The sequence below is a fragment of the Agelaius tricolor genome, unplaced genomic scaffold, assembly GCF_023055355.1.
Source record: "Agelaius tricolor isolate 1412-34295 unplaced genomic scaffold, bAgeTri1.0.p SCAF_68, whole genome shotgun sequence".
In the NCBI taxonomy this organism is placed as follows: domain Eukaryota; kingdom Metazoa; phylum Chordata; class Aves; order Passeriformes; family Icteridae; genus Agelaius; species Agelaius tricolor.
The window spans coordinates 77,890-104,717 of record NW_027269328.1 but is presented as its reverse complement, the minus strand read 5'-3'; the positions used below and the strand labels follow the sequence as shown (position 1 = coordinate 104,717).

The following is a 26,828-nucleotide window of genomic DNA, read 5'->3' as shown; positions in this document are numbered from 1 at the left end:
GCTGACCCCACAGACACTGCTGAGAACTGCTGTTGGCCTCACAGAAATTCAAGGGAGGAAAGAGCTGCTCCACACATGCATAAATATAGTAATGAGAGGAAGAAAATGGCACCAAATGTGCAACCCTGTTAAAAACTGAGTAATGGAAACAAGTTTATGATGCAGAAGAAGGACGAGTGTCCCAGCAGATGCCCAGAACTCCAACACCCAGGTGGGTGCTGGTGAAGCACCATGCTCAGTATAGCCTGGGATAAAGGTTGGGTCTGGTTGTTGCAGTGTGATGCAATATCCTGTTTTAGCTATCCCAGTCCTTTCCCAGGTGGGCCAACACCTTCTCCCTTCCCCTCCCCTTGCCTCCTGCTGAGAGCTGTCTGTCAATCTTGACATTCCAGCAAGGCATCATCTGATTGGCAAAAGTTCAAAAGATGCCCCTCAGCCCTGGGGACATTGGGCTATCCAGGTGCCACTTCTCTCCTGAGCCTTCCCCCCTCCCACCCACCCCTTCCCTCTCCCTGTCCCCGGGGCTTGAAAGGACACTGGGACCATGCGGTCGGGATTCTCTTGGAGCTGTTACAAGATTCAGAGACCTGTGACCCTGGAATAAAGCTCCGGATTAAACCCTCCAGCAGAATCCGTCTCCTTTTCTCCTTCGCCATCGCCTAAAGCCCTTCCACCAGAGGTAAAACTGAGTTCCTGCTTGCCTGGACTTGTTCCAAGTGTCAGCTGCAACATCCAGCCAGCCAAAGGTGTCTCTGAGGTGAAAACACCACAGTTGCCACCTCTGGTCCAGCAGCAAAGGTCAGATGAGCCCAGGCATGTTCCACCCAGTAATATTGGGATCATATTCCAATATCTGGTGTGTGACCTGTTTTGATAAATGTACCATTCTTGCTGTATAATCACTGGAGAGCAGCTGAGTCACAGTGATTATATTCTGCCCTGGTTATGGAAAAGGATCATGCCAATGCTCTCTTGGAGCAGACACCAAGATCTTAGACTCAGCGTGGCCTTGTGGTGCCCAATACAATAAACTGAGTCTCTCCCATTAAATGGAGTGTGCAGTTATTCTCTGGCTCCTGATAAGCAGAGCATCAATAGGAGAGCCTCCCAAAAGGACAATGACTTCAACAGAGACCATCTGCATCACAGAGAAGCCCAAGTCTAAGAGACACCAAGTCCACTCTAGTAGAATCCAAATGTAGGTTATCGGAACCAAAGTTATAAAACCACAGTCCCAGACATTCCCAGAGCTTTTCCAAGGCTTCAGCTGGCCTGGGTGACAAGCTGTGATGTCCCTACTAACTGCAGATGCTGTTGCCAAGGCTGCCCTGTTATTCAATCTGAACCAATATCTCACTCCAAAGAACTGCTTGCCCTTGCTTACCTCCATGATCAACAACTATTTAACCAATAACTGTTTAACAGCCAATCACCAATCAATAACCATCCCTCAAAGTACATGCTGGTAATCAAGAGCTGTCTTCTCCTGCTACTTCCTTGAAAGAGCACTGTAAAACAGTTTCATTTTGCTTTTCTCCATTTTATTACTCTGCTGAGGTAACTTTGTTAGTTTCAGGTCAGTAAAACTGAAAAAATGTCAGATTTGCTTTCCTGACTAGGATGTCTCATTCTGACTGACACCACAGCTCCCAAGAACACAGAGAAAGAAGGCTTTCTTCTACAAATCCCTGTTTCCATGGTACCAATTACTTCCAGCCCAAACAACTCATTTAGCTTCTTCCAGTGCTCCATTAATCACAAAAATTAAGCACAATATGCTTCCAGGTTCTAGCACTTCCCCCCTCAGCCTCACTGGCCACGATGGGGACAGTGGTGTGGGGCACCCCCACCTGCAGTGGCTCTCCATGCTGCCCACCCACTGTAGGGCTCCAGGAGCCCAGGTGTGTCCCTGAGGGCTCACACAAGCACTCACCTGCTTAGCTGCCACCTCCAGGCACTTCTCCCACTGCCCCTGCTTTGCATATATATCCAGAGCTGCCATGACATCAATTCCCACCAGCTGAGGATGGAAACAGCCATGAATTCATTGTGCAGGCCGGGCTTCCTGCTCACATGCACACAAGCACCAGGTCAGCCATGTCTTTCTTTCCCAGACACACAGGCTCTTCCCCTCCACGGCACAAAACCACAGAGCCTGCGTGACCCATCTTCCACTGAGAGGGACCTGCTCAGGCTGAGGAGGTTGGCCCATGTGAACCTTATGAAGGTCAACAAGTGACAGGTGCTGCACCTGGGTGAGAGCAACCCCAAACACAGAGGCAGCCTGGGTGGAGAATGGAGGGCAGCGCAGAGGAGAAGGACTTGGGGGTGTTGGTGGGCAACAAATTGCACATGAGCTAGCAATGTGTGCTTGGAGCACCCCACTCTAGTGCAAGGTGTCCCTGCCCAAAGCAGGAGTGGACTGAGATGAGCTTGAGGTGAGCTTTAAGGTCTTTTCCCAGCCAAACCCTTCTGTGATTCTGTGCTCTGGCATGCAGTAGCCATTGCTCACAGGCACATACAGACTCCTCACTCGTACCCATAGCCAGGCAAAGACCCCAGGATCTGCACAGGTCCTGACATCACTCCCCAGCCTGCAGACACCTCAAATACGTACCGAATCCACCTTTCCTTGTTTTTTCAAGTACTCCTTGTAACGCTGGTCCACGTACTCCTCTGACCTGTGGGCAGAAAGAATCCCAAAAGGCAGCAAGACTCATGTCTTGCAGCAGTGCAGAGGCTGTATTCAACTTTGGAACCAGCAGACTTGCAGCTGTGCTGTGTCCTGCTAGCAGGCTGCTGGTGCACAGATGGACGGGGAAGGAAAGGGTCTAAGCAGCTCTTCACAACATAATATGTGAGGAGAACAAAGGATCACAGGGCTTTCAGAAGGAAGTGCATGCACAGAGTTATGGCAAAGGAAAGGGAGATAGGGATGGGGTGAAACCAAAGGGTAAAACAGTTTCTGTGGGATGTGTGGCAATAGGAAAGTGTCAGAATGTTAAATGGCTTGGGAAGGGTGGAGAATGGACCCTGTTGAATGTGGGAAAGCCACTGTGGGGAGAATCCAGGAAACCGGGGACAGTACAGGACAGGACAAGGGACCAGCTGGGGGTGGGAGGGGGAACAGGAAGAGTGCAGTTTGCAAAGCTCAGGGCATACCTGGGGTCGAACTCCTTGGCTGTGTGCTTGGCTTTGCTCCATTCCTCCCCTTCAATTAAGGCATCAATAGCTTCTCGGATGAGGTCCAGGTTCAGGTACAGCTCAGCTGCCTGCAGGGCCAGAGACGCTTCCATGGGAGGCAAAACCCAAGGGTTCCCTGTGTCCCAGGCTGAAGCTGGTGCTGGACCAGCACACAGACACAACAGGAAGTCTCTTCCCAAAAGATAAGCCTCTCCTCTGCTTCCTGCCTTCTCCCAAGGCCTGGCTCTCTCACACTATATCCCAGGACTTGATTAATTCCCCTCTTCCATCCTCCTTGAAGATTCTGCACAGCCTACCTCAAGAGAAGGCCACCCATTCACCCATCACCCCAGGATGTGACTTGACCTCCTTCCCTTGGACAGAGCTCTCCCTTCCAATGTCACTGCTTCCTGAGCAGCCCTGGGGCAGGAGCCAGTCCTCACCATGCTGTATTTCTTCATGGCCACCAGCTGAGGAGCCACGGTCCGTGTCACCTCCATGCTCTGTGACTGATCCAAGAATTTCACAGCCAACTCAGCAGCCTGTGAAAAGAAATTGTCAGCAGCTTAATTGATGAAGATGGTGGGAAAGTGGGATGAAGCTGGGAAGTGCTCAGTCCCAGCTACAAGACTGACACTTGGAAGCACTTGAATGATGGAGGAAGGGGAGAAATGGCAAGTCAGAGGAGCAAAGCCCAGCCACTTTCACACATGGGAGAAGATCAGACAAGGACATAAGTGTAGTTGAAGGTGGTACAAGGACATGGGTGTGAGTGAGAAGTATGAGCAAGAGCACAGCACAAAGGCTGGTGGCATGGAGCACAGGAAGGGGCTCCTCTAGCAAGGGCTGAATCACAGAGTGCAGCTCTGCCGTGGGCACACAGACATGGGCCTGCCACAGGCAGAGGTGCCAGAGTAAGGCAGGCAGCACCACGCAGGGTAAGCACAGCCTGTCGTGACACAAGAGAACAGCTATGAAGGCTTTCAGCCCTGCAGGCTCTCCTGAGCCCTGCAGTGACACACATCTCTGAGGGGCACTCAGGACGTGGAAGAGCTCCCAGGCAGAAGAGCAGCTGAAGGGAATCCCAGCCCCTGACAGTACCTTCAGCAAGCACTTCTCCACCAGGACACTGTTGCTGGGGTCCCGCACCTTCAGGTAGCAGTCCACAGCCCTGGCGTACTCCCCAGACTGCTCCCACTCCCGCGCCTGCTCCAGCAGCCCTTCAGGTCCACTGCAGGAGGAATGCAGGCTGTGAGCAGGACAGGGATGCTGCACAGATCCTGAGACAGCGTGCAGGGGGTGGGCAGGGAGGTGCACATGACAGGCAAGCAGGGAGCTCAGACAGAGCAGGGCATGTGACAGAGAACATGGACAGTGCTAAGGAAAGAACTGACCAAGGACCCTGGGGAGATGCAATGGCACTACAGGAGACCATGGAGATTTTTAAGTGGGGCAAGATGCCATCTGGGAGATCTTGGATGGCAGAAATAAGACTCCCAGAGAAATAAGGAAGGATGATAGGAAACCTATGCAGTAAGAAGTCCGGAGTCCTCAAGAAGGAAACAAGTGGATGTCAGGGATCCCATCAGGCTGTCTCTGTAAGGCATCAGCAAAATGGCCATGGGGAAGAGCTTCCAGGCTATTTCCTGCAGCCTGACCACAGCACTCCTTACCTGGAGCCTTTCTTGCCAGCCTCTCTGCCACACTCCTCCTGCAGCTCTGCCAGCCGACCAGGCAGGTATTCCTTGCAGATCCGCAGGGCCTCGCTCCACATGCCAGCCTCCTGCACAGGCACAACAGGGAGAAGTTCTCACCAGGATCCCCCACACTCCTGCTATCACATAACACACCTACCCCCTCATCTTCGTCTTGCCAGAGAACTGACCAGAAGAAACAACCACAGTAGCACCACCCAATTCTCTCCTCCCCGAGAATGGCACCTGTGTCTGTCCACCTGCCCTAACCACCTCAGGGGAACATGCTCATCCATTCCAGCTACCTCAGTGGAATGGGCTCATCCATTCCAGCTACCTCAGTGGAGTGGGCACTTCAGCCTCCAAATGCACCCACTTGTGCTACCCCAAGGACCATCCATCCTCCAGAACCATGAGAAAGCAAAGCTATGATATGAAATCCACTGGTTCAGTCTTCAGGCCAGAATTCAGTTCCTCCAGAAACCCTGAGTAAATGGTTTCTCTTTGGCTACTAAGCTGGCAGGGGGAGCTGGGAGGTGAATTTCACTCCTCCATCTAAACTGGGTTCTTGTCCAGTGAGGAAGGCAATGATGTTGCTACAGGCTGCACTCACCTTGTAGTACTTGATGGCCAGCTCAGGTCTCTGTGCTCGCAGGAGGAAGGCCTCTGCCTTCTGGAACTCTCTCTGCTCAAAGGCAAACTGTGCCTGTCCAACCAGCACATCAGCCACGCTGTCTGGGTCGTGAGCCTCAGCCACACGTTGTGCAGCGTCCCAGTTCTGGTTGTGCACAAACCTGGGGGATGAGAGGTACCAGGGACACCAGGTGGAACAACAAGGATAAAAAGGAGCAGCCCAGTGCTGGAGAGGCAGCCAGGCTGGAATTGCATGGAGAGAGCAGACACAGCATGATGGGGAGGACACATACATCAGCACAGCTTCCTTGGGTTTCCCAGCTTTAATGAACTCTCCTTCAGCCTCTTCAAATTTGCCCTAGAGGAGAAGAAGTGATTTGTTTGCACACCTTCCTGTTCTGGCACCATCACATGACCTCCTCTACTCATCCTGGGCAGCATTTATGAAGCACAGGTCTGTGGAGCTTGGCACTGTCATCATGGAGCCCTTTGGAAATGCAGGGACTGCAGCCACAACTGTGGCTGCTGCAGCAGCCCAGGGACAGCTGCTCAGTTACCTGAGGGACTGGAGGACTTGCACCTGTTCCAGGGGGAAAATTACCTCATCTTCTAGGAACATGGCATACTTTAGGTGGATGTCTGGCATCTTCTGCTTCATGGAGAGGCGGGCCAGCTCAAAAGCAAATTCGAAGACCCTGCAATGCAAGAGAGAAGGACTGTGCTGGGAGTGTGTGCCTTCATCAAGAACAAGACACTAGGAGAGAAGAGAGGGGAATACAGGGGGCCCCAAGTGAATTAGCACTGTCTGTTCCTCCTGTTCCTGACCAGGGGCTTTTAGAGTCCCTACTAAGGAAATGTGGCTCCTTCACACCTGCTGTTAGAGCCCAAGGCAGGAGCCAAGAGATGTGGGAGCCTCGGGAAGAGCAGTAATGAATGGCCATACAGGCAGACACCTGGCCAGCTGCAGAGCAGGGCCAAAGCCATTGTGGCACACAGTTACTAATGTTAGTGACATGAGGAGCACCTCCTCTCATGCTCAGAGGCTCTCACGAGCCTTCCCCTGCAGAGGTTGAGGGACAAACTGCATTTGTCTGCCAGCTCAGACTTGGCATTTGAGAGACTGACACAAAGATAAGAAGTGGGATGTGCCAAGGATGTGGAAGGCCTGTGTGAAGCATGCTGGGGTGGGAAGACATGTCATTTTCTGGATCTGCAGCTGCCATGTGCACACAGTTATCTTGGCCCACACATTTTTCTCTGGTTGGCAGAGGGGAGGGAGGTGCTGGGCACCTGCATACCCACTGTCCGTTGCATGGTCAATGGCCATCTCCAGAAGTCCAAATTTGCTGAGGAGTTTCACAGCTGCCTCTCCACCCAGGCTCTTTGCCCACAGATAGGCCACATGCTTGTGGGAGTTTGCACCCCCGTATGCCTTGGCCACCTGTCCAAAAGAAAGGAAATGGAAAAAACCGGTGTATGTTTCACCCTCAGCAGATTGAGCCCCTCTCATGTGCTGCCTGCCAGCAGGAGGGAGCCCCAAAACCATCTGTCCCCTCCCAAAAAACCCTTCTGCAAGCACCACTGCACTGGTGAGGGGGACAGTAAGACAAAGGCACACAAGGTGCAGCAGAACAGCTGCTGCCACAGCAGAGCCACATCACTGCTTGGACAGCAGGAGGGACCCCAGCATTCCATGGCCACACGGAGGAGAGCAGTGCTGGGGGGCCGTGGCCAGAGCAACACCCCTGAGGTACCACAGGATGAGTGATCAGGGCAGAGCCTCGAGGAAGGCAGCCCAGCAGAAAGGCCAAGGCTCAAACCCTGCAAGTTGAGAGGCCCAGAGGGCTCCAGGACTGGGGCAGTTCTGAGGCTGGGTAGGGTACACCAAGTGTTCTGATCTTGCAGTGAACAGAGACAAAGCAGTTTCCACCAGGATCCCACAGCCAGCAGCTGACCCCTGCACAGGTGGGGAGCTGTGAGTGATTATTACCCTGTATGCCTCTTCCCACATGTCATTCACTCTGTACATGTTCACTGTGGTCTTCCAGTCTTTGGCTTCCAGGTAATGATACTCAGCCTCCTGCAGGCGCCCCTCTGCCTCCAGCTCCTGCAGTCAGAGGCAATGAGGCAGTGACACTTGTGTGAACACCTGTACATTCCCCCTTGTCCTTTACAGGCTGCAGTGTGAGCTGAGAAAAGCTTGTTAGCCCTTGGCCTTGAAAACACCACCTGGGCTCAGCTCTTCCTGAGCTTATCAGAAACACTGTCTTGCTCCAAGGAACTGCTGCTGTTTTCCTTATGACCAGCCTTGGAAAATATTCCTCTTGCCTGAATAGCGTAACACTCCTGTTCTCACACTTTCAAAGGAAATGCCTACCCAACCTCTGGCCAGGATGAAGCACTGTTATGACTGAAGCCCTTGTGATCCTATAAACAGCAGTCCAAAATGAGACCCTTTTGAGCTGTCCTGGCACCACAGTGGGCTGTGACCAGCAACCTCCCTCTGGGGGGTACACCTGTCAGAGCCAGCAACCTCAGGTTTGCTGTTGGAGGATTGCCCAAACACAATGTGTCCTGGGCCAGTAGCTCACTCCTTGAGGCTGATCCTTCACCCACTGGCAGATGCAAAGGCCTCCAAAGAGAGGATTTCACTGACCTCTGGGGGGAATTTTTCACAGGTACCTTGTAGGCACTGACTGTTTCTGTCTGGGTGCATAAAGATGCGATGCACGCATGCTACAGCAATTCTGGGAGAAATGTGGCTTTCTTAAATGTCTCAGTATCTTGGATATCTAAGTAAGTTATGCCTGTAAGTAAGATTAAGTTATAGTTATAAACTTACTTGAATGCTGCTGTGTTGTTCTCTTGCTAAGTTGTTAAACATAAGTTATAAGCTAAGTGTTGCTAAGTGTTACTCTTCTGCTGAGTTGCTAAGTATAACTTCAAAGTTATAAGTTAGGCTAAATGCTGTTAAGTGTTATTCCTCTGTAGATTGTTAAGGTTAAGCTATAAATTAAGTTAGGTGTAAGTTAAATGCTTTCCTATGTTAAATTGTTAGTCTTAAGGTGTAAGTTAAATTAAAGTACTCTTACATTTGAGTGCTGTGAGGCTTTTAGGCTGTGCTCCTTTTTATCCTTGCCCACACTGTCTTTTGTCACACCCACCCCCATAGATAGTTTTTAGTTAATTTCTTCTTTGATTGGCTGGACTTTGTTTGGTTTTGTTGTTGCTAGTTTTTCCCTGTTGTGCCTTAGCTGTCCTGTAAGTAGTAGAGTGAATCTTGACAACAAACTTGTTCTGCTTTGATACTTAATATTAAACCTGACTTTTGCTCATACCCTTGCCACTGATTTTTAAAGCGATCTCAAAACCTTGTCTGTGACAACAATCTTGCCCCTGCTTGGTTTAGCTGATCCCCTGCCATGAGATGCACTCACCTTGCCCAGGTGCAGGTGAGTATCTCCAAGTAAGTCCTTGTGGTACTTGGCTACTAGGCAAACCATCTCATCATACATCTTGTACTTCTTGTACATGGTGATGGCCCGATCGGGTTCATTCACGGTGATGTACAGCCTGGCAACACGAGCACATCCAAACAGCTCAGCCAAGACTAGTCCCTGAAACCTCTCCACATCCTGAAATACCAGCTTAAGCTCTCTGTGTGTGGAGAAAGCTCCTCTGACATTCCAAACCCCAGTCTCAAATTCTCCCTCTAACCCAGGAAAGGGCTTCTCTTCACTACAGCTGATTTTTCAGGGCTCAGTCTTGGGCTGACACCCGTACTGGAGGAAACTCACCTCTCTGCTTCTTTGTACTTGCCCTGTCTCTCCATCTCCTGGGCCTGGGTTATGTACAGCACTGTCACCTCCTCCTGGCTCATACACTTGAGTGCCAGCTGCCAAAAGGAATGCACAGGGGAGAAATGAACAGCAATTTCCTGACACGTGACAGTGAAGGAGAAGGGAAAACATATTTCCTTCCCATCTGACAGACAGATATCTGTGCTGTATGCTATGCAAAGCATGGGCAGTCATTTGTCACTGTCACAAAGCACACAGGACCAGCTTTTGGAGAAGGCCATTTGTGCCAGAGGTGCACCCATATGGGGCTGTGAGAGGGAAGGCTAAGGTCAGGATGGGAACACTGGATTTCTTGCTGGCTCCTGGATGTCCCTGCACACGTATCTGGGAAGAGTCCTGGCTGATCAGGTATTGGTGCACAAGGCACCACCACCTGCTGATGGAAGACACATCTCAGCAAGTGGAGTGAGGCTCACAGAAGCTTTGGCTGCTGACTCTACCTTGTGAGCGTGTTCCCAGAGCCCAGCCTGCGTGTACATGTCGATGGCATCCTTGGTCTGGCCTCCCTTGATGTACAGCTCCTCTGCAACCTGCCAGGAAAGGACCACACTCAATACAGCCCAGGGACACACAGAGCAGTGGTGACTGTGTCTGTGGCCTCACCTGATACTCCTGCAAAGCTGCATAATGCTGGGCAATCTTGAGGTAATATTTGGCTGCTGTCTGTTTGTCCTGCAAGTCCAAAATGTAGATGGCCTTCTTCCACTGCCGGGCTCCCAAAGCTGCCTCGAGGGCCTTAATTGAGCACCTGGCACCAAACCCATCAGCCTTTAGAGCCAGGCAGCAGGCATCTCCTCTAGCTACACCGTGCCAGGGAGACTAGAGTGCTCTGCTGCCTGATTCAGCTGCCTGAGTTAGAGCAGCATAAAGCAGCTGAGTAACTGGCAGTGCTGAGTGGGATGAAAGGACTGGGACAGCAGGGAAGAGCAATCAGCACTGTAAGACCTTGGGAGAGATGTGGGAAGGCATCAATCAATGGCTGGTGCACACAAGCAAGTGGGGCACTCCTAAGCGGGGTAGTGAGGGCTCACTCAGGCAAACCCCCAGCTGACAGAGGCAAAGGTATCAACTCCATGCCCTGCCAGCACCCTGCAGCTCATACAGCCCTGCCCTGCTCCCACCTGGCTTCGATGTAGTGGTTGATAGCAGCATCCAGCTGTTTCTGCTGCACCAGATGGTCTCCCCAGGCCTCCTCCAGCTTCACAACCTCTGCAGGAAATGCCAGGCGAGCCAGCTCCACAGCTGAGGGGACACAAGAGCTGTAATGCTGAGGCCAGCAGGGAAGCAGAACTGTGGGGCAAACATGGGCCTTGGACCTGGCACAGGAGGAGGGGAATGGTGACTGCCTAAGCTCCCATGGGTTACCCAGCAGCCCAGACCCTGTAGGGAGCTGGGTCAAATCCATGCTGCTGCAGTCAGCATGGCCAAGGGCTTGGGAACAAGACACTCTCCTGGGACTGCATGTGCAAGTACAACTATGTGAAAATACACTGAATGATAGGATAGGTGGGAGCTGCAGAGCATCCAGGCATCTCCAGGCTCCAGGGCAATATTTCATGCTGCCACCAGGCCAGAGTAGCCAGGCTCCTGCTGGAGATGAGTGGGAGGAGCACATTGAGCACAGTACCTTTCAGGAAGGCACTGCCCTTGCCATAGCACTCCAGAGCCTTTCGTGTGTTCCCAACCTTCTCAAACAGGTCTCCAGCCTAGGACAGAGACAAGCTGCCAGTTTCCAGAGCCACCAACCCCCACCAGCTCCATGCACACTCTGCACCAGCCCTGCCCTCCCAGCTAGCCAAGTGTATGGCCATTGATGAACTGCTAGGAAAGACAGCATGAGCCAAGACCACTGTCCTTCCTGCTGCCTGACCCCAGCACAGCCATCCTGCAAGACCAAAGGCTCATCCCCTTCAGTGTTTGAATGGTGGCAAGACCACACATCTAAAGAACTGTAAAAACAGAGCAAGTATATACCAGCCTTTCCTCTCCTTGTCCATCTCTGACAGCCTGCACTGTAGGAGCTGCCTGACTTTGTGATGCCCTCACATCATCATATTTAATGGCTTTTGACAGACTCTACCTCCATGATTTGTCTAATAATTTTTGGACTATTTATACTTTTGGTAACAACATCCAGTAGCTGGGAGCTCCAGTTAGTCTTTCAACTGAAAGCTTAAGAAAAGATGACAGGTTTGAAAAAGTACAAAGTTGTCTTGTGTTGAAATGGCCAGAAAATGCTGAAGATAAATTGAGACTAAAGAAATGTAATTTATAAAAGAGACATAAAACAAGCTAACAAAAAGCAGTGGGTTTTTTTTCACACAACATCTAACTGAACTGGGTAACTCAAAGCCAAAATTGTAACTTAAAATCTGCATGTGGTTCAAGCAATAATTTGACAAGCTCATAGAAGTAAAATCTATCAAGAGCTCTCAAACACAGAAGTAGAGCTGTTCAGGTATATTACAGGCTTCAAACTGCTGAACCTCTAGTTCAGTTCAGTGAAAACACACTATAGGAAGTGCCACCCTGTATTTGCCTGCTCTGTCCTTTATTTTTTATGCTTATTTTAAGTAAGTGCCTCTGGCAGGTGCTTATTTCTTAAGCACCTGCCAGAGGCCACTGTTGGCCAGCCTGCTGAGCAGTGGGCAGACCCAGAACTGCTTTCTTGCATTAACATGATGTGCTATGGAAAAAACACTCTTTGGTTTTAAAACTGTCATGTCACAATAAGTTACCCATTTTTGGTGTTATTAGACACAGAGAAAAATCACATCCCTTCTTTATGATATTCATGGCTTTCCAGACAGTCTTCAACTCCTTTGTTTTCCTTCCTTAACTTTTCCATTTAGACCATCCTTACACCATATTTTATTCTGATATGAGGAAGCACTGACATTTCCACAGTGATATCAAGTTTTCAGTTTGATTCACAATTCTGTTCTGTTCCAAATCTTCCTAAGGCCTCCTTAACTATTACTGACACTCTATATTCTGGAGACATGTCGCCAATCAGATGTGATCTTTTTACTGATTAATAAGAGTAATTCTAGACCTCACCCATGTACAATGGGTACAGTGAGGATTTCCTCATAAATGTTAATTGAAACCTCATCGACCCAGAATCACCTCTGCTACTTTGCAGCTCAGTGCCCCTTTGTCTCACAGGTGCAGAGGATGGGGTAAAGGCCTGATGTCCCTAAGCTGGGAGCCCAGTGGGAAGGGCACTCACCTGCTCATACAGTCTCACAGGTGCAGAGGATGGGGTAAGGGCCCTGATGCCCCTAAGCTGGGAGCCCAGTGGGAAGGGCACTCACCTGCTCATACAGCTCCCCTCTGATCAGCGCTGTGGAGATCCTGTCGATGACATCCCCATTGGTGAGCAGCTCGTCCTTGCTCATGGCCAGCCGTGCTGCTTTGGCTGGCAGCCCTGCCCGCAGGTACAAGCTGATGGCTGCCAGGTAGTCACCCTGGCCCTCCTGGACCTCCCCAGCCTTCTCCTCCTGCTGGGTATCCAGTAGCCACTGGTAGTAACCCCGACGCAACTTCTCCAGCATTGGGTGTCCCTGTGGAGAAACACAGAACTGGGAGTCCTGGCTAGGATGAGATATTGTCCAGCTCATCCTGCAGGCTCTGAGCAGCTGCTCACAGCACCAGGCCTCTTGTTGCCCAGTTATCAGAAACTGAAATGCCAGCCCTGTGTAGCAATGGGCACTACCCATTCTTTTTTGAAGCACAGATACTCCCAAACCAATTTCAGTAGCTTTTCTCTCTGTTCATCCAGGTCTGTACTTACACCAGTGCAACCTTCCCTTCTACTTGGAGCCCTTCTAAGCAGAAGCAAGGTAGGGCAGGTGAAAAGAACACAGACCCTGAATGGAATGGACTCCCAGCCAGAAGATTTACCAAGCAAGACCAGCCTATAGCCAGTGCAGCAGTACTCTGTACCTTGGCCTTGGCCACCACAATGCATTCATCCCACATGTGCAGCTCCTGGTACATGTCCATGGCCTCCTCTGGGGTGTTCTGTGTTGGAAAGCAAAGTGTTAACCCCAGCAGACACACTGCCAAGGAGCTCTCACAGCAGGCAGGGTTAGACGTGCAGAAAACACTTGGAAAAGTGTACTGTCTCCATTACTTGGATATACATCCTCCCTCACACTCTTCCTACACCTCAGGGTAATTCCACACCTCAGAACAAGGAATACCTTTTCTACTTCATGGAGAAAATTCTTCTGCTAGGAACAAGCAACATCTTCCTTCCCTCTTACAGTAGAGGGCACACACCTCCCCACCCAGCATTAAACAGAACCTTTTCCACTCCTTGTTCCTTTACTCACTTGTTCCAGAAAGATCATCTCTGCCAGCTTGTAGTTCTTGTCCAGCATGGCCAGGCGGGCCCGCACCAGGTAATGGTCTGTGCCATCCCCACCCTGCAGACAACAGCAGCAAGCTCAGTGTGCTGAGGGAAAGAACAGGCTCAAGAATGGAACATTCTAGAGGGCACTGCAGCTGGAGGCTGGGTCACTACAGAAACAAAAGACAGTTGAGAATCACAGCAGTGACAAGCCAGGACAGTATAAAATGGCCAGCCTTGGACAAAGACAATGTCAGCAGTTTCTACATGAAGAGACACTGGTCTGTAGCATGACACTGGTGAGCAGGGACACAGAAGATCATGTGCATGCGAGTGTCTGCAGGGAAACTGCTGCTCTGCAGAGCAGGAAAAGTTTCACTTACATGTTCCTGAGCTGCCTGGTCAGCAATGACATTGGTTTCATGCAGAAATCGAGCCTTTGCCATGTTTCCCAGAGCTGCAAAGCACCTGGAAAATGCAAAGCAGTTAGTCAATACCCAGGTTTTGTTGCCCAAGATAAGAAAATCAGAAACCAGGCAGCAGACTCAGCTCAGCAATGGGAGAGGAGGAGTGGCCCTACTTCAAGAGAAAGATTTTGCCAAGACCTATGTTCAGATGTGCCTTCTAGCCCTGCTCCATGGGAGAATCCAGGAACATGACCAAGGCTCATGTTTCACCTCCCCAGGCTTCAGCAGTGCCTCAAGCTTGTTGATGTCTGTCAGCTCTCTGAGTCCTTGCCATACACAGCTTTGGGCTAACATCAACAAACATTTATGCTACAGACAGAGGTGTTCCCAGCCCTGGTTCTGGCATTACCAGCTGGGATGAAAAGGCAAAACCATGGCCTGGCACAGAGAACAGGTAGGTCTCCAATGCAGGGAATACTCCAGACCATACACAGAGCCATCTTTAGCTGGACCCTGGTTTCTGGGATTCAGCAAAGAGCACATTGAAGCCATGAAGGTGTGATGTACCTCTCTGCAATGTGCAGCTGTCTCGCTTCCAAAGCCAGTCTGCTGAGGGTCTTCCACATGGCTTCAGTCTCTGTGGACATTTCCAGCGTCTCCAAAAATGCAGCAGCCCTTGAGACAGAGATTTGCAGACTTTCAGTGACAGAAGAGCTCTCTGAAGAAAATCCCAGACTGAGACGGGAGCTTCCTAACCAGAGTGGCACTGAAACCAAAGCCAGCTGGGTGTGCCCAGCTCTGAAGAGTGTAACACAGAGCCTGACAGAGCAGGGGGAAATTCAGACATCCAGGTTATTCCTACCTGGCAGATTATCAGCAGAAGGCTGTAGCAGTGTGGGACAAATCTAAAGTGTTCTGTCTGACACAAGTCCCTACTGAGAAAGTCTCTGAAGACACAACAGTGCTATGAACAGGTGAAGTTTTCTTCCCTGGTCACTTTTAAAAGCCTCTAAGAGTGTCAGCAGTATCCAGGCAGCTGCCATGAGCGCTTCAGGCAGTCAATTTTCACTCTGCACAGCTCCTAGATGTTTCCATGATACTGCTAGCATCCCTGGAAGGGCAGCAGTAAAAGCACCCAAGCACGATTGCCCATCTGGCTGCTCTGGAGACTCTTATTCACTGCAATTACTTGACAGCTACCTTCAGCAAAGCCCTGCTGATGTCTGTGGGACCAGACTGGCCAGTCTCTCCCTGAGTCTGAAACCACAAAGCTGAAAGGAGGCAAAAGCTGAAAAATCTCTCCTGAAGGACTCTGATGTTCATTATAGCCAGACCTGGCACCAACATCAAGTTCAGCTCTGGAAATCTGTGCTGCTGCCATTCACGGGTCATTGATTCCCAGGTGCCTGGCATGTGACATGAGCTACCTGCCACCCCCTCTGGCACATCCAGCACTTACCTGTGATAGTCCCCATCATCAATGGCAGTTCCAAACTCTATAAGACCTTCATCCAGGGTGTAGGGCACAGTGTTCACTCCTTCAGATACTATCACTTCAGTCTTTCCATCATTCCTTTCCAAGCCTACGATATCCCCCTAGAAAGAGGACCAGCTGTCAATACTCCCCTGCTCATCTGAAGTGTGGGGGGTTTCAGGGGTGTGAGGGCAGCACTGCAACAGCTCTGCCAGTCACGGCTCTTCTGAATGAGTGAGCACTGAGCACTGAGCCATGAAGCAGCTCCTTGCTCCATCTTCTGCCAGAAATATCTGCCACAAAGTTGACAAATGAGCTTGTATTTTGTCCAGAAGAAACTAACAGTTCCCTTCTGTCTCCCTTCTGCCATACCACCCTTGCTACTCCCACACACGTGAGGAAGAAGAAGAAGAACCTGCAGGAGACAATCAAAGTCTGCAGAGTTTTACCTTCAGAGGAAACATGGTGACTCGCTCTGGAGCATCGATGTTGTACCAAATGCAGAGACTGTTCCTGTTCTGAGCCACCACCACATCACTGCCCGGGACCCACTGCACGTAGGAGCAATAGCTCAGAATGGTGGTCTTGGTGCTGCTCTCAATGTCATAGAGCTGCAGCTGCAGAGGGAAGGGAGAACAGGCTCAGCTGGGCTCTGGCTGGGCTGCAGGCTCACTGCAGGAACTGAGCTGAGCAGGCGTCTTGGGAACAGACATCACCCATCAGGAAATAGACCTTTTCCAAGACACATGTCCTAAAATCTCATACTTATTTATACACTCCTGTAAGACCTTTTTAAACCCTTGCAGCACTCTTGCCTCCCTTAGAGCTTGGCACAGACACATATAAACCAGAATATGCCTCATGCTACTTCAGCTGCCTCTCAGCTGCTGAGCTGGAACAGGAAAATGGGCTCTGAAGTCCTTAATGGAAACAAACTAAGGGACCAAGAAGGGCTCTCCTCTGCAATTTTGGGCTGAACTCTCCATCCCAGGCACAGTCCTGTTGCAATGACTACTACCAATAAGGTGAGAGGTCAGCTGTTTGTGGAACACACTGCCCCAAACCAAACACAACAGTTTGGAAGGTGTAACCTGACATATGGCATAACTTTGCTATATATGATGTCTTGTGACTGAGAAGTCCCAGACTGCCTCTATTCATTGTCCTCACCTAGAGAAGATGAGAAACAGAAGAGAGAACAGTGCTAGTCTCATGAAACACCTATCAAAAGAGAACAAGAATGTCCCTGTTTCAGTCTGTACCAAAATGGCTGGAGAAATCATAGAACCCCAGAATGGTTTGGGTTGGAAGGAACCTTAAAAATCATCTTGTTCCAACCCCCTGCCATAGGCAGGGACACCTTCCACTAGACCAGGTTGCTCCAGGTCCTGTCCAACCTGGCCTTGAACACTTCCAGGGATGAGGCAGCCACAGCTTCTCTGGACAGCCTGTGCCAGGGCCTCAGCACCCTCACAGGGGAGAATTTCTCCCAAGTATCCCATCTAACCCTGCCCTCTAGCAGTGGGAAGCCATTCCCCCTTATCCTCTCACTCCAGGCTCTTGTCCAAAGCCCCTCTCCAGCTCCTTTAGAGGCCCTTTAGGCACTGGAAGGGGCTCTAAGGTCTCCCTGGAGCCTTCTCTTCTCCAGGATGAACAATCCCAATTCTTTCAGCCTTTCCTCACAGAAGAGGTGCTCCAGGCCTCTGACCATCTCTGTGGCCCCTCTGGACTTGCTCCAGCAGCTCCATGTACGTCCTAAGCTGGGACCCTACATCTGGAAGCAGCAGATCCAAACAGGGCAGAGGAACAGAGCCCACCCTCCCCTGCTGCCCTCACTGTGGGATTGGTTCAGGATACAGCTTATGCCTGGCCTTGCTACATCTCATGAGATTCCCATGGGCACAGCTGGGGAGCTGGTCCAGGTTCCTCTGGATGGCCCCATCCTTCAGGTGTGTCATTCCACCCTCAGCTTGGTGTCATCTGCAGGCTTGCTGAGGGTGTACTCAATCCCTCCATCTGTGTCACAATGAGGATATAAAATAGAACTGGCCCATACAGAGCCCTGAGGGGCATTGCTTGTCACTGATGTCCACCAGGACTCTGAACGGTGACCACTTCCCTCTGGATGTGAATGCTCACCCAATTCCTTATCCAGCAGAGAGTCCACCATCAAATCTCTCTCTCCAGATGAGAGAGAAGGATGTTGTGGGGGACTGTGTGAAAGGCTTTACAGACATCTAGGACATCCATGGTCCTTCCCTTGCTCACTGATGGAGTCTCCCCGTCAGAGAAGGCCACGGGGTGGGTCAGGCAGGACTCTCTGCTGGTGAAGCCAGGCTGGCTGTCCTGAATGACCTGCCCTGCTTGTCCTGGATCCCTTCCCATTCCCCATCTGCCTTAGCATTGCTTCTAGGGGGATCTGTTCCATGATCTTCCATGCCCCAGAGGTGAGGCTACCAGGCCAGTAGCTGCCAGGGTCCTCCTTCCTATTCCTTTGAAAGATGGGTACAATGTTCTCCTTTTTCCAGTCACTGGGGCTTCACCTGACTGACATGACTTTTGAATACCACAGACTGCAGGAGAAGTATGCAGGAGAACCTATGATTTGCATTGTCAGGTGTGATGAGATGAAGCAAGATGTCCAGTAACTAAGTTCAGCACTAGCTAGGACTCAAGAATGCAACACTGCCAGCTCATGCAATCTGGCCATGGTCAATCTTCCCCAAGGGAGCAGTAAGCAAAAAATCAGGAGTGTTTCAGATGTGCTTCTCACCTCCCTCCCTCCATTCAGGCATATCTGTCCCTACCTCTCCCCGCACACACCATCCTGCCACATGGCCCGAGGTGGCTGCCTCACCCTCATCTTCTTGTCCCTGAAGAGCAGTTTGTGGCCTGTTTCATTGAGCTCCAGCCAGTCAATCTTGCTGTCATGACTGATTGTGCCAGTGTTGTAGCCACCAACAAGGTCCACTGGGGAAGGAAAGAAAGGAAACAGTGTCAGTACCTGATGTACCTCAAAGTGCTCAACACCCACAGCTGTGCCAGGGGAATCAGGTGCCTGGCACCTATTTAGGGCAAGACCCTCAGCAAAGACACTGTGACATGGACACCAAAAAGCAGTGACATTTCATTTTGATGCCTTCTCAGCAGCAGCAGCTCTCTCCCACTGTCTGTGAGCATGCACAGCTCATGGGCAGTGCAGGCAACACAGAGTCTGGGTCCAGGACACAGTCCCAGGCACCCATGGCTGTGTCCATGACAGGCAGCATCCTGTCCAAAGCAGGACAGCCTGGTTTCCAGTGGGCTGCTGCTAGGCAGAGGGAATGCAAAGGGGAACTGCAAGAATCTGCTGCTTGGTACAGGAATGCACACAGGAGCTTCAGGGATGTGCTGCCTGGCACAAAAAATGAAAAGGAATGAGGAAGGCTGGCAAAATACAGGGAAGGCGAAGGAGGGTCACACTCACCTGTTGCTATAGTCTTGATGTCTATCAGGTAAGCCAGCCTCTTGTTCTCATCCACGCCCCGCTGCTGTCTCTCATTGATACGGACACTGTGATTTGAAGGGAATGACTATTACCTTCACTACTCCCAAAATACACGTTTGAATCACAGAGTCCCTCCCTGATTCCCTGCAGTTTCCCTGAGCACATGGAGCCTCTGGAAGTTCTCTGTGACACTTGCCCAGTAGCTATAGCTGCCTCAAGTGAGAACAAAGCTTTCTGATCCATGGCTTCCCCCCAGAGCTGCCCCTCTGGTTCAGGGGTCCCCAATAACACATTGGTTACATTGCTCTGAGCAGCCCACGATCATCCCTTCTCCTGAATCAGGACATGAGGTATGGAATTTTGGAGGGACAGAGGAGGTCCTGCTGGCAACTGAGTCCCTAATGATGCTGTACCAGGAGCAGGTGGATGCAGAGTTGCCTGAGAATATGCACAGGAAGTTCAGCAACAGCCATGGCAGGCTGCACCAGGATCAGAGGAAAAGAGGCTGTTGTGCTTCTAAAACTTGACAGCCAGTAACGTGGCAACTAAACCCATCAGTGGTCCCTGTGAGAAGTGGGTGTCTGAGGGCTGCATGCTGCAGTGTGGGACACCTCCAGTGCTACATATCTGATCTCACTCTACCAACTGCCTGTGCTGGTCACACAGGCAGATGTAACCCTTACCTGACCAGATGAGGGTTCACAAACTCTGTGCGGACAGACCCCAGGATGTCATTGCTTCCATATTCCACAAGTGTCAGCTCTCCAGCATTAAAAATCATGCAGACCTGATGGTGAGAGGGGAATACACTTTCAGAGTAAAGCGACAGAAACACTCACACCTACCAGTGAAGGGTGCAGGAAAGAACTCTGCTGCACACAAATCTAAATTTAAATACTCTGGGATGACTAAGGAGCTGTTCTTGTCTTTTTGTTATGATTGACAGCTTTTCCTCAAGGCTGGGGATTTTAATTGTGGGCCTATCAGTCCTGCAGGAGTCAAGCTCTACCCATGACAGCTGTATTCTGTATCTCTAACATCCTCTCTGGCCACTGATCTTTTATTGCTTCTCTCTCCTTCAGGGTTATGACTTATATAACTCATCAGTCCATACACTGAGTTTACTCTGTACCTGGCATGTGGAAAAGGCAAGTACAGGGAAGAAGCAGATTGGGATCTCCATGAAGAAGCTAAATGCAGAAACTGCTGAGAAACAGGGTTTTCCACAAATGCAGGTGACACCTTTCTTGCTGATGCACACACAGCTCTACACACCATTCATGGGGAGCACTCTGTCCCATCCTACTCACGTTCTCATTGTCGAAGAAGAACTTCTCGTTCCCCCCAGATCCTTGCCAGGCCACCTACAAAGCAATGCCATGGGTTGAGGCTGACAGCCCCACCAGCACCAGTCTGCAGGTGATGGGCTCCTCTGTCCAGCCTTTGGCTCCCACAGACAGCATGACTTACACTGCACAATGGATCATAATCCATCACTTTAGCTGCCAACACTGTTTTTCAGTCATTCCCAGCTTGCAAATTCCACATGGTTCTCTCCTTTCTCTAGACTCAGCTTCAGACTCCAGCTCTCTTTGTATAGTACATTACTGCCTTCCAAACAAGAGGCCTTTATGGGAACAAGGTACTCCTTCTATCCTATCCTATCCTATCCTTCACAGGCCCTTCTCCCCCTTCCCCAGACCAGCTTTACTAAAAAAGCACCCAAACAGCTCCTTTGCCTCTGTTAATCACACCCATGGAATCACTGCTAACACTTGTGGGAGCAGAATCTCCTCACCATGTGTAGCTGAACCCCTTTTTTTTAGGGTTATTCTAGCAATGACTGATCACCACGGTGCCAGTGGGGGAAGAACTGACTGGAAATTTGCATAGAGCACTGGGTAACACAGCTGCTGTGGTAACAACAGACATTTGACCACAGGAGCAGAAAACTGAAAGCCAAGGCTACAGCTGCCCTGCTCCCTCACTGAGTGCAAACTCCAACTTACTGCTTCAAAGGAACCCCAGTGAGACAGCAAGAGAGCAAATGGACATCTCACAGCCTTGCTCTTTCTGAGTATAGCTGTGTAATCAAAAGAAGAACTCAGTGCAGTAAGATGTAGAGAAAGCTGGGAGCTTCATTCTGGCCAAATTCTCAGTTATATTACCAAGTATCAGCATTCTCCAGCACAAACCTCCAGAGTTCCTGCTCCAAGAGAGATTAATTAGCTCACATCAGTCTGATTAAAGGTATGTGACAACATGGTGAACAAAGCAAATATGTCCTTGAGGCCTATTTCATGCTTTTATTAGACATAAGCCTATTGCCCACATTCTCCAGTCTCAGCACTCAGTGCACTGTGAGGATCAGGGGATGGACAATTTTGTGTGAATTGTCTGGTACCAAAAATGGCACTGGCATGACCTGTGGGATGCAGCCATGAATTGTTTTCTGATGATTTTTTATTTTGTTTCTTTTAAACACAGAATTTTTTGTTTCTTTTAAAAACAGAACGTACAAGATTTGTACATTCACATCTGGAATGTATATGTGTAAAATATCCAGATTTGGGCCCCCATGTACAAGAAAGACTGATAAACTGGAGCAAGTTCAGCACACTGCCCATCAAGATGGTTGGGAGCAAAGCACTTACACTGTGAAGAGAGGCTGAAGGAATTTGGCTTCTTCAGCCTGGAGAAGGGAAGGCTTAGGAAACCTCTAATACAGTGATGCCAGGCTTTTTTTTGGCAGATGCAGAGTGAAAGGATGAAAAATGATTATAAAATAGCAGTCAAAATACCAAGATGACTTAGAAAAACGCTTTCCTCCATGAGTACAGTAAAGCATTGGAATAGAGGACTAAAGCAATTGTGGAACCTGAGCAACATCATCTGAATTTAATACTGACTTCCCTTTGGGCAGTAAGTTTGATAAGAGACCTCCCAAGGCCCCTTCCAACCTGAACTGTTCTATGATTCTTTGAAAAGAGGGATTGTTCCCATGCAGAAATCACATCCTCTGAGTTATGAAGTTAAGCATCTGACACTCCAGAAACGCCACCGATTTTCCAGTACCTCACTGAGCTTGTTGGAGCTGACATCACCCAGCAGCAACGTGTCTGAGGTATGGGCCACCAGGTACCTGTCCTTCCCCAAGATCTTCACCTCATCAATCTCATAACCATACTGGGATTTCAGCACAACTCGGGTTCCTGTGGAGAGGTTCTTCACAATAACCTGGTGAAAGTGAGGAAAAGCAATGTGAGGCCATGCACAGAGAACAGCACAGACTTCTTGCCCCATGGAAGATTAGGCAACAGATGATACTAGGATATTTAGATATCCCCATCATTTCCCTCTGCTTTTTTTAAAACCCTTACTATTCCTTTTGCATAGGATGGCAGCTGTAGTAGACATGTGGGATTCTTACTTTTGCCATTTACAAGTTACTGGCCTAACTGGAGACCCATTCAGGCCCCCAAGGATAAGCCTCCTTTGCAGAGTCCTGTACTCTCTCCCCTGACTGCACAGGAGTGCCCAGGCTGCCAGCTCACCCTTACTGCCACATTCTGAACAAGGTCAATTTGGCTGAAATGAAATCACTTTAGAAGTCTGCACTTGACATGGAGGTACCTCACAAAAATTCACACGGCAGGAAATGAACTCCATGGTCTCTTATGCTATCCAATTCCCACCCAACCTTAGCCCTGTCCCAGGCATATCCCCTCTGCCTTTCTCAACAAGTTGGTATGAACAAACCACAGGTGCAGAACCCCAAACATGCCTAGTTCTGGCAAACATCCCATTTTCATACCTCATTAGATACTCTCTTACCTGGCTTGGTCCCACATATGTCATTTCAAATTTATTTTTGTAAATGGTTTTGCGAAGGCAGCAGTCAAACTGTTCAACTCCTCCACACAGCGTACCCTGGGGACAAAAACACATGGTCAGTGAACTCTGTTAAGGAGAGAGACTCCAGACCCTGCTTACATGAAGAGGATCAGAGGTCAGACACAAACACACTGGTCCCAGCTGCTCTGGAAAACAAGGCTCAAGCACCCACATGCAGGAGGACCAGCCCTATCTTGACTTTCTTTAGACAACAGAAAAATTGAGCCATTCTCAGAAAAATGAAGATTACCAAATGCTGGCATGAATCTGGGATGGGAGGAGGCAGGGTTAAAAACCACCTTTATCCTCATCTTTCCCATTATTCTTCTCAGTTTCCCACTGCTCTGTCTCCCAGCCTCCCAGCCTTCCTTCCAGAAGAATCCTTTCACCTTTCTTTCTTTCTTTATAACATCCCCCTTCTTTCCACTGATCTCCTATCCCTTAGCCCCTTCCCCTTTTCTGAAAATATTTGTTCACGTGTTCAATAATTTTTGGTCTGAAAATATTTCAAGGATTCTTGATTGTTTAACACAAAACCATAAAAAACTAATAAAGAAAAGTCATAAATAACATAATTCATAAATAATTTAAGTGTTTGAAGTTAGTCAACTTACTACAGAAAATATGCAGAAAGATCAATTCAAAGAGATTTAAGGAATAATCTAACTTTAGAGAAAGGCAGATTAAGGCTTGGTGGCTAAAGGTCAAAGAAAGAGAAGGCTAAACTGAAAACACAGCACAGAAACACGGAATGTGATTAGCAGGTCAGTTTGTATACTGCTTCTCATGAGTGCCCAGAGGAAAGAACGCTCCTAAGACTGCTCTGGAGAAGCTATGCTGACCTCATCAGGCTCCTGAGAAAAGAGAAGGGCTGCTGCAACTAGTGAGCCATCACAGCAGCATGCAGGAGGTTCTGCAGCTCCATACTGGCACACCCGACTGCAGCAGGTCCCCAGCACAAGGTCCTGGCCTCAGTGCCTGCCCTGCACCCCTGGGTGAGGTGTGCCCACACCAGGATGACCATGCTCAAAGCCTCCCCCTGGGGTGAGGTGTGCCCACACCAGGATGACCATGTTCAAAGCCTCCCCCTGGGTGAGGTGTGCCCACACCAGGATGACCATGTTCAAAGCCTCCCCCTGGGTGAGGTGTGCCCACACCAGGATGACCATGCTCAAAGCCTCCCCCTGGGTGAGGTGTGCCCAACCAGGATGACCATGTTCAAAGCCTCCCCCTGGGTGAGGTGTGCCCACACCAGGATGACCATGCTCAAAGCCTCCCCCTGGGTGAGGTGTGCCCAACCAGGATGACCATGCTCAATGCCTCCCCTGAGCAGAGCATGCTGCTTCTATGCACAAACATCCCCCTGGTGGGACACTGGAGGGCTCAGGCCTCCTGACTGACAACACAAACCGCACAGATCCGTGAGCCATCCCTCTTCCATGCCAGAGCTGTGATGGTGTACAGGTGAGCTATTTCTTTGGGCTTGCCTTCCTCCCAGGCACTGCGGCGTGGGCTCCAGTTCAGAACCCGTAACCTGGGAGAGAGAGGAGGTAAGAGTGACATTAAAAACTGTCTATGGCTGTCAAAGGAAGGACTACAAAGAGGAGAGTTCTCTGTCAGGTATGTGGTACCTGTCATAGCTGCCAAGGACAATGGACTGGCCGCTGGGACTGGTGGCTGCTGTGGTGAATTCCTTCTCTGACGAGTCCCGGCTGTAGTCGAAGGTTTGGATCACACTGCCCTCCTTCCCATAAGCTACAATCTTCTTGTCACAGCCTGCAGCCACAATGCTGCTGGAAGCCCAGGCGAGGGCATAAGGAGGACAGGGATGCACTGCCAACTTACCCTACAACAGACAAGAACACCCTGAACACCTGAATGGCCCCAAATCCTAGCTGGCCTCTGTTCTCAGCCATCCCAGTGGGGACCAGTATGGGACCCTCTGTAAAGCCCAGCTCATGGGGGCAGCTTTGTCTGCCTGCCTAGTCTGTAGGATGACAAACCAGAACTGAGAGATTTCTCAACTATTACATTCATCAACTGTGTGAGAAGAATTGCAATGCCTTTAAGAAGATCGATACCATTAACTAGACTGAGACTGAACTCCCAACACAACAGAGTATAGATGGATCTTCATGATACCATGGCAGAGAGCAGCCATGCTCAAACTGCTTCAGCTGGAGACAAAAGATCTGAGAACAGCATCCCCTTCACCACAGCCTGAAGCACAGAGAGACTCCTGGCATAGAGGAGGCTCAGGAGAAATGCTGGGTGTCCAAGGACAAAATTTGAGCCTGAGATTCAACATTAACTGTGGTAACTACACCCTACTAAGTGTGGGGACAATAGTAGCCACTCCATGGAACCCCACCTCTTCAAGCATCTTTCTCCTGGACCCTTGAACATCAGATCTTTCCAGACACCTGAACACCCTTATGCCTCATACACAAAAACATGAATTCCCCCCTTACCACCACCCTCACTGTATTCCAAAGCATCTAATCACTGTTCTGCCTCCATCAGTGCTTCCCAAAACCTTTGCTAGCAAGCACAGCCTGCAGCTCCTCTCCAGACTTCCACTCTCTCCACAGCCTGATCCCTTTCCAGAGCTCTGGAGCTCGGAAGCAGGCTGTGCAAATAGGAATTCTGCTCACTGGGAAGGATCTTTGGTACCTGTGATTCACCTGAGCCCTCATCATCAAAGAAGAAGCGCACTATGGTTCCATCTGCATGGCCAGACAGGATTCCTCTCCCCGACACACTGCAGAAAAACACAGAATGATGCAATGTCACAGGAACACATGCACCTTCATACTCATATCCCTGCCCAGAGCAGCCATTCCCAGGATCATGGTTGATGTTCCTCATCAAAGGAACCTTCCCCAAAGACAAGACAAACATCAGGTACCTGTGCCAGTGGCTGTAAAAAGAAAGCAGACAAAAGAACCCAGAGTGGAGAGTGACCAATTAAGTGACTTTATCATGTAAAATCACAATAAAAAACTTTCTGTATTACTAAAACCCAGAAGCTAGTGGAATTCTTCAGTGGAATAATGACTCTGCTCACAAGTGCTTACAGCAATGTGCATCAAACAGCTCTTGCACTGGAACTGTTCCAGAAGTGAGGCTGGGTATTATGATACTGGGAATCCCTAAAAGAAACACAATGTAGGCAAAAAACACCTGGGCAAAAACTCCAGGCCCAAGTCCATGTTTTATAGCACTGATATCTTGTGCTCCTGGACACAAGCAGGGAGAAGAGAGAAAAGAAAAAGAAACAGGCCGAAAACCTGTTGTTTTTGTACCCAGGGAAACACTTTTTAGTGATGATTAGAAGATTCAAGAACAGAATACAAATTCTACGGACGCTGTAGCAATCCAGCAATCATGTACCTGTTACCAGAATGACAGCATTTAGTGAAAATTCCACTCCTAGGACCATGACACATCTCAATTTTTAGGTAAAGAATACTAAAGTAGTTGAAATGAAATCTTATTAATGAAAATAATTTTAAATTGCACTTTATGGTTATTTTCCTAATTACAGCTTGTCAAAGGTTTTATCTGGCAGAATGATGTTACTTTTTTTAGCCCTTAAACATGATTAATGTTAGTTATTACTTAGATGAAGCTGACAAAGGTAATCCTTATAAAGTCACAGATTCAAATACATCAATGAATATAAGTAAGCTCATGGAGACTTTCATCCTCTACTGTGTCTGAACAACAGACTGCCCGTGTGGCACAGCCAGGTACCAGATTTTTAGGAAGGAATTCCTTCTGGAGAGCACAGTATATTATTATCTTGACAACAAAGTGACAGCAAAAGAACACTGGCA

General features: G+C 49.6%; 1 protein-coding gene across 3 annotated transcripts in view; it reads right to left on the bottom strand.

The window, feature by feature from the left end:
• The window catches only part of IFT172 (intraflagellar transport 172), a 39,648-nt gene that overhangs the window by 8,190 nt on the left and 4,630 nt on the right, over positions 1–26,828 (bottom strand). Inside the window, exons 7-41 of one of the 3 annotated variants that reach the window (XM_071417213.1) lie at positions 25,663–25,750; positions 24,621–24,835; positions 24,400–24,523; positions 22,930–23,025; positions 22,171–22,332; positions 20,406–20,459; positions 19,779–19,882; positions 19,075–19,160; positions 18,466–18,578; positions 16,058–16,225; positions 15,594–15,730; positions 14,702–14,809; positions 14,111–14,195; positions 13,711–13,803; positions 13,319–13,396; positions 12,688–12,936; positions 10,998–11,076; positions 10,492–10,612; positions 9,974–10,118; positions 9,811–9,900; positions 9,308–9,405; positions 8,948–9,083; positions 7,501–7,617; positions 6,809–6,951; positions 6,112–6,205; positions 5,804–5,868; positions 5,491–5,671; positions 4,857–4,966; positions 4,710–4,733; positions 4,285–4,414; positions 3,627–3,725; positions 3,163–3,272; positions 2,618–2,681; positions 1,934–2,020; positions 568–865 (exon numbers count right to left, since the gene is read on the bottom strand). In XM_071417213.1, the coding sequence (XP_071273314.1) occupies positions 800–865; positions 1,934–2,020; positions 2,618–2,681; positions 3,163–3,272; positions 3,627–3,725; positions 4,285–4,414; positions 4,710–4,733; positions 4,857–4,966; positions 5,491–5,671; positions 5,804–5,868; positions 6,112–6,205; positions 6,809–6,951; positions 7,501–7,617; positions 8,948–9,083; positions 9,308–9,405; positions 9,811–9,900; positions 9,974–10,118; positions 10,492–10,612; positions 10,998–11,076; positions 12,688–12,936; positions 13,319–13,396; positions 13,711–13,803; positions 14,111–14,195; positions 14,702–14,809; positions 15,594–15,730; positions 16,058–16,225; positions 18,466–18,578; positions 19,075–19,160; positions 19,779–19,882; positions 20,406–20,459; positions 22,171–22,332; positions 22,930–23,025; positions 24,400–24,523; positions 24,621–24,835; positions 25,663–25,750 (3,919 nt within the window). In that variant the 3' untranslated portion in view covers positions 568–799. Of the gene's footprint in view, positions 1–567; positions 866–1,933; positions 2,021–2,617; positions 2,682–3,162; positions 3,273–3,626; positions 3,726–4,284; positions 4,415–4,709; positions 4,734–4,856; positions 4,967–5,490; positions 5,672–5,803; positions 5,869–6,111; positions 6,206–6,808; positions 6,952–7,500; positions 7,618–8,947; positions 9,084–9,307; positions 9,406–9,810; positions 9,901–9,973; positions 10,119–10,491; positions 10,613–10,997; positions 11,077–12,687; positions 12,937–13,318; positions 13,397–13,710; positions 13,804–14,110; positions 14,196–14,701; positions 14,810–15,593; positions 15,731–16,057; positions 16,226–18,465; positions 18,579–19,074; positions 19,161–19,778; positions 19,883–20,405; positions 20,460–22,170; positions 22,333–22,929; positions 23,026–24,399; positions 24,524–24,620; positions 24,836–25,662; positions 25,751–26,828 lie in introns of those variants that run through there. The other 2 variants (XM_071417211.1, XM_071417212.1) reach the window with 2 other exon arrangements.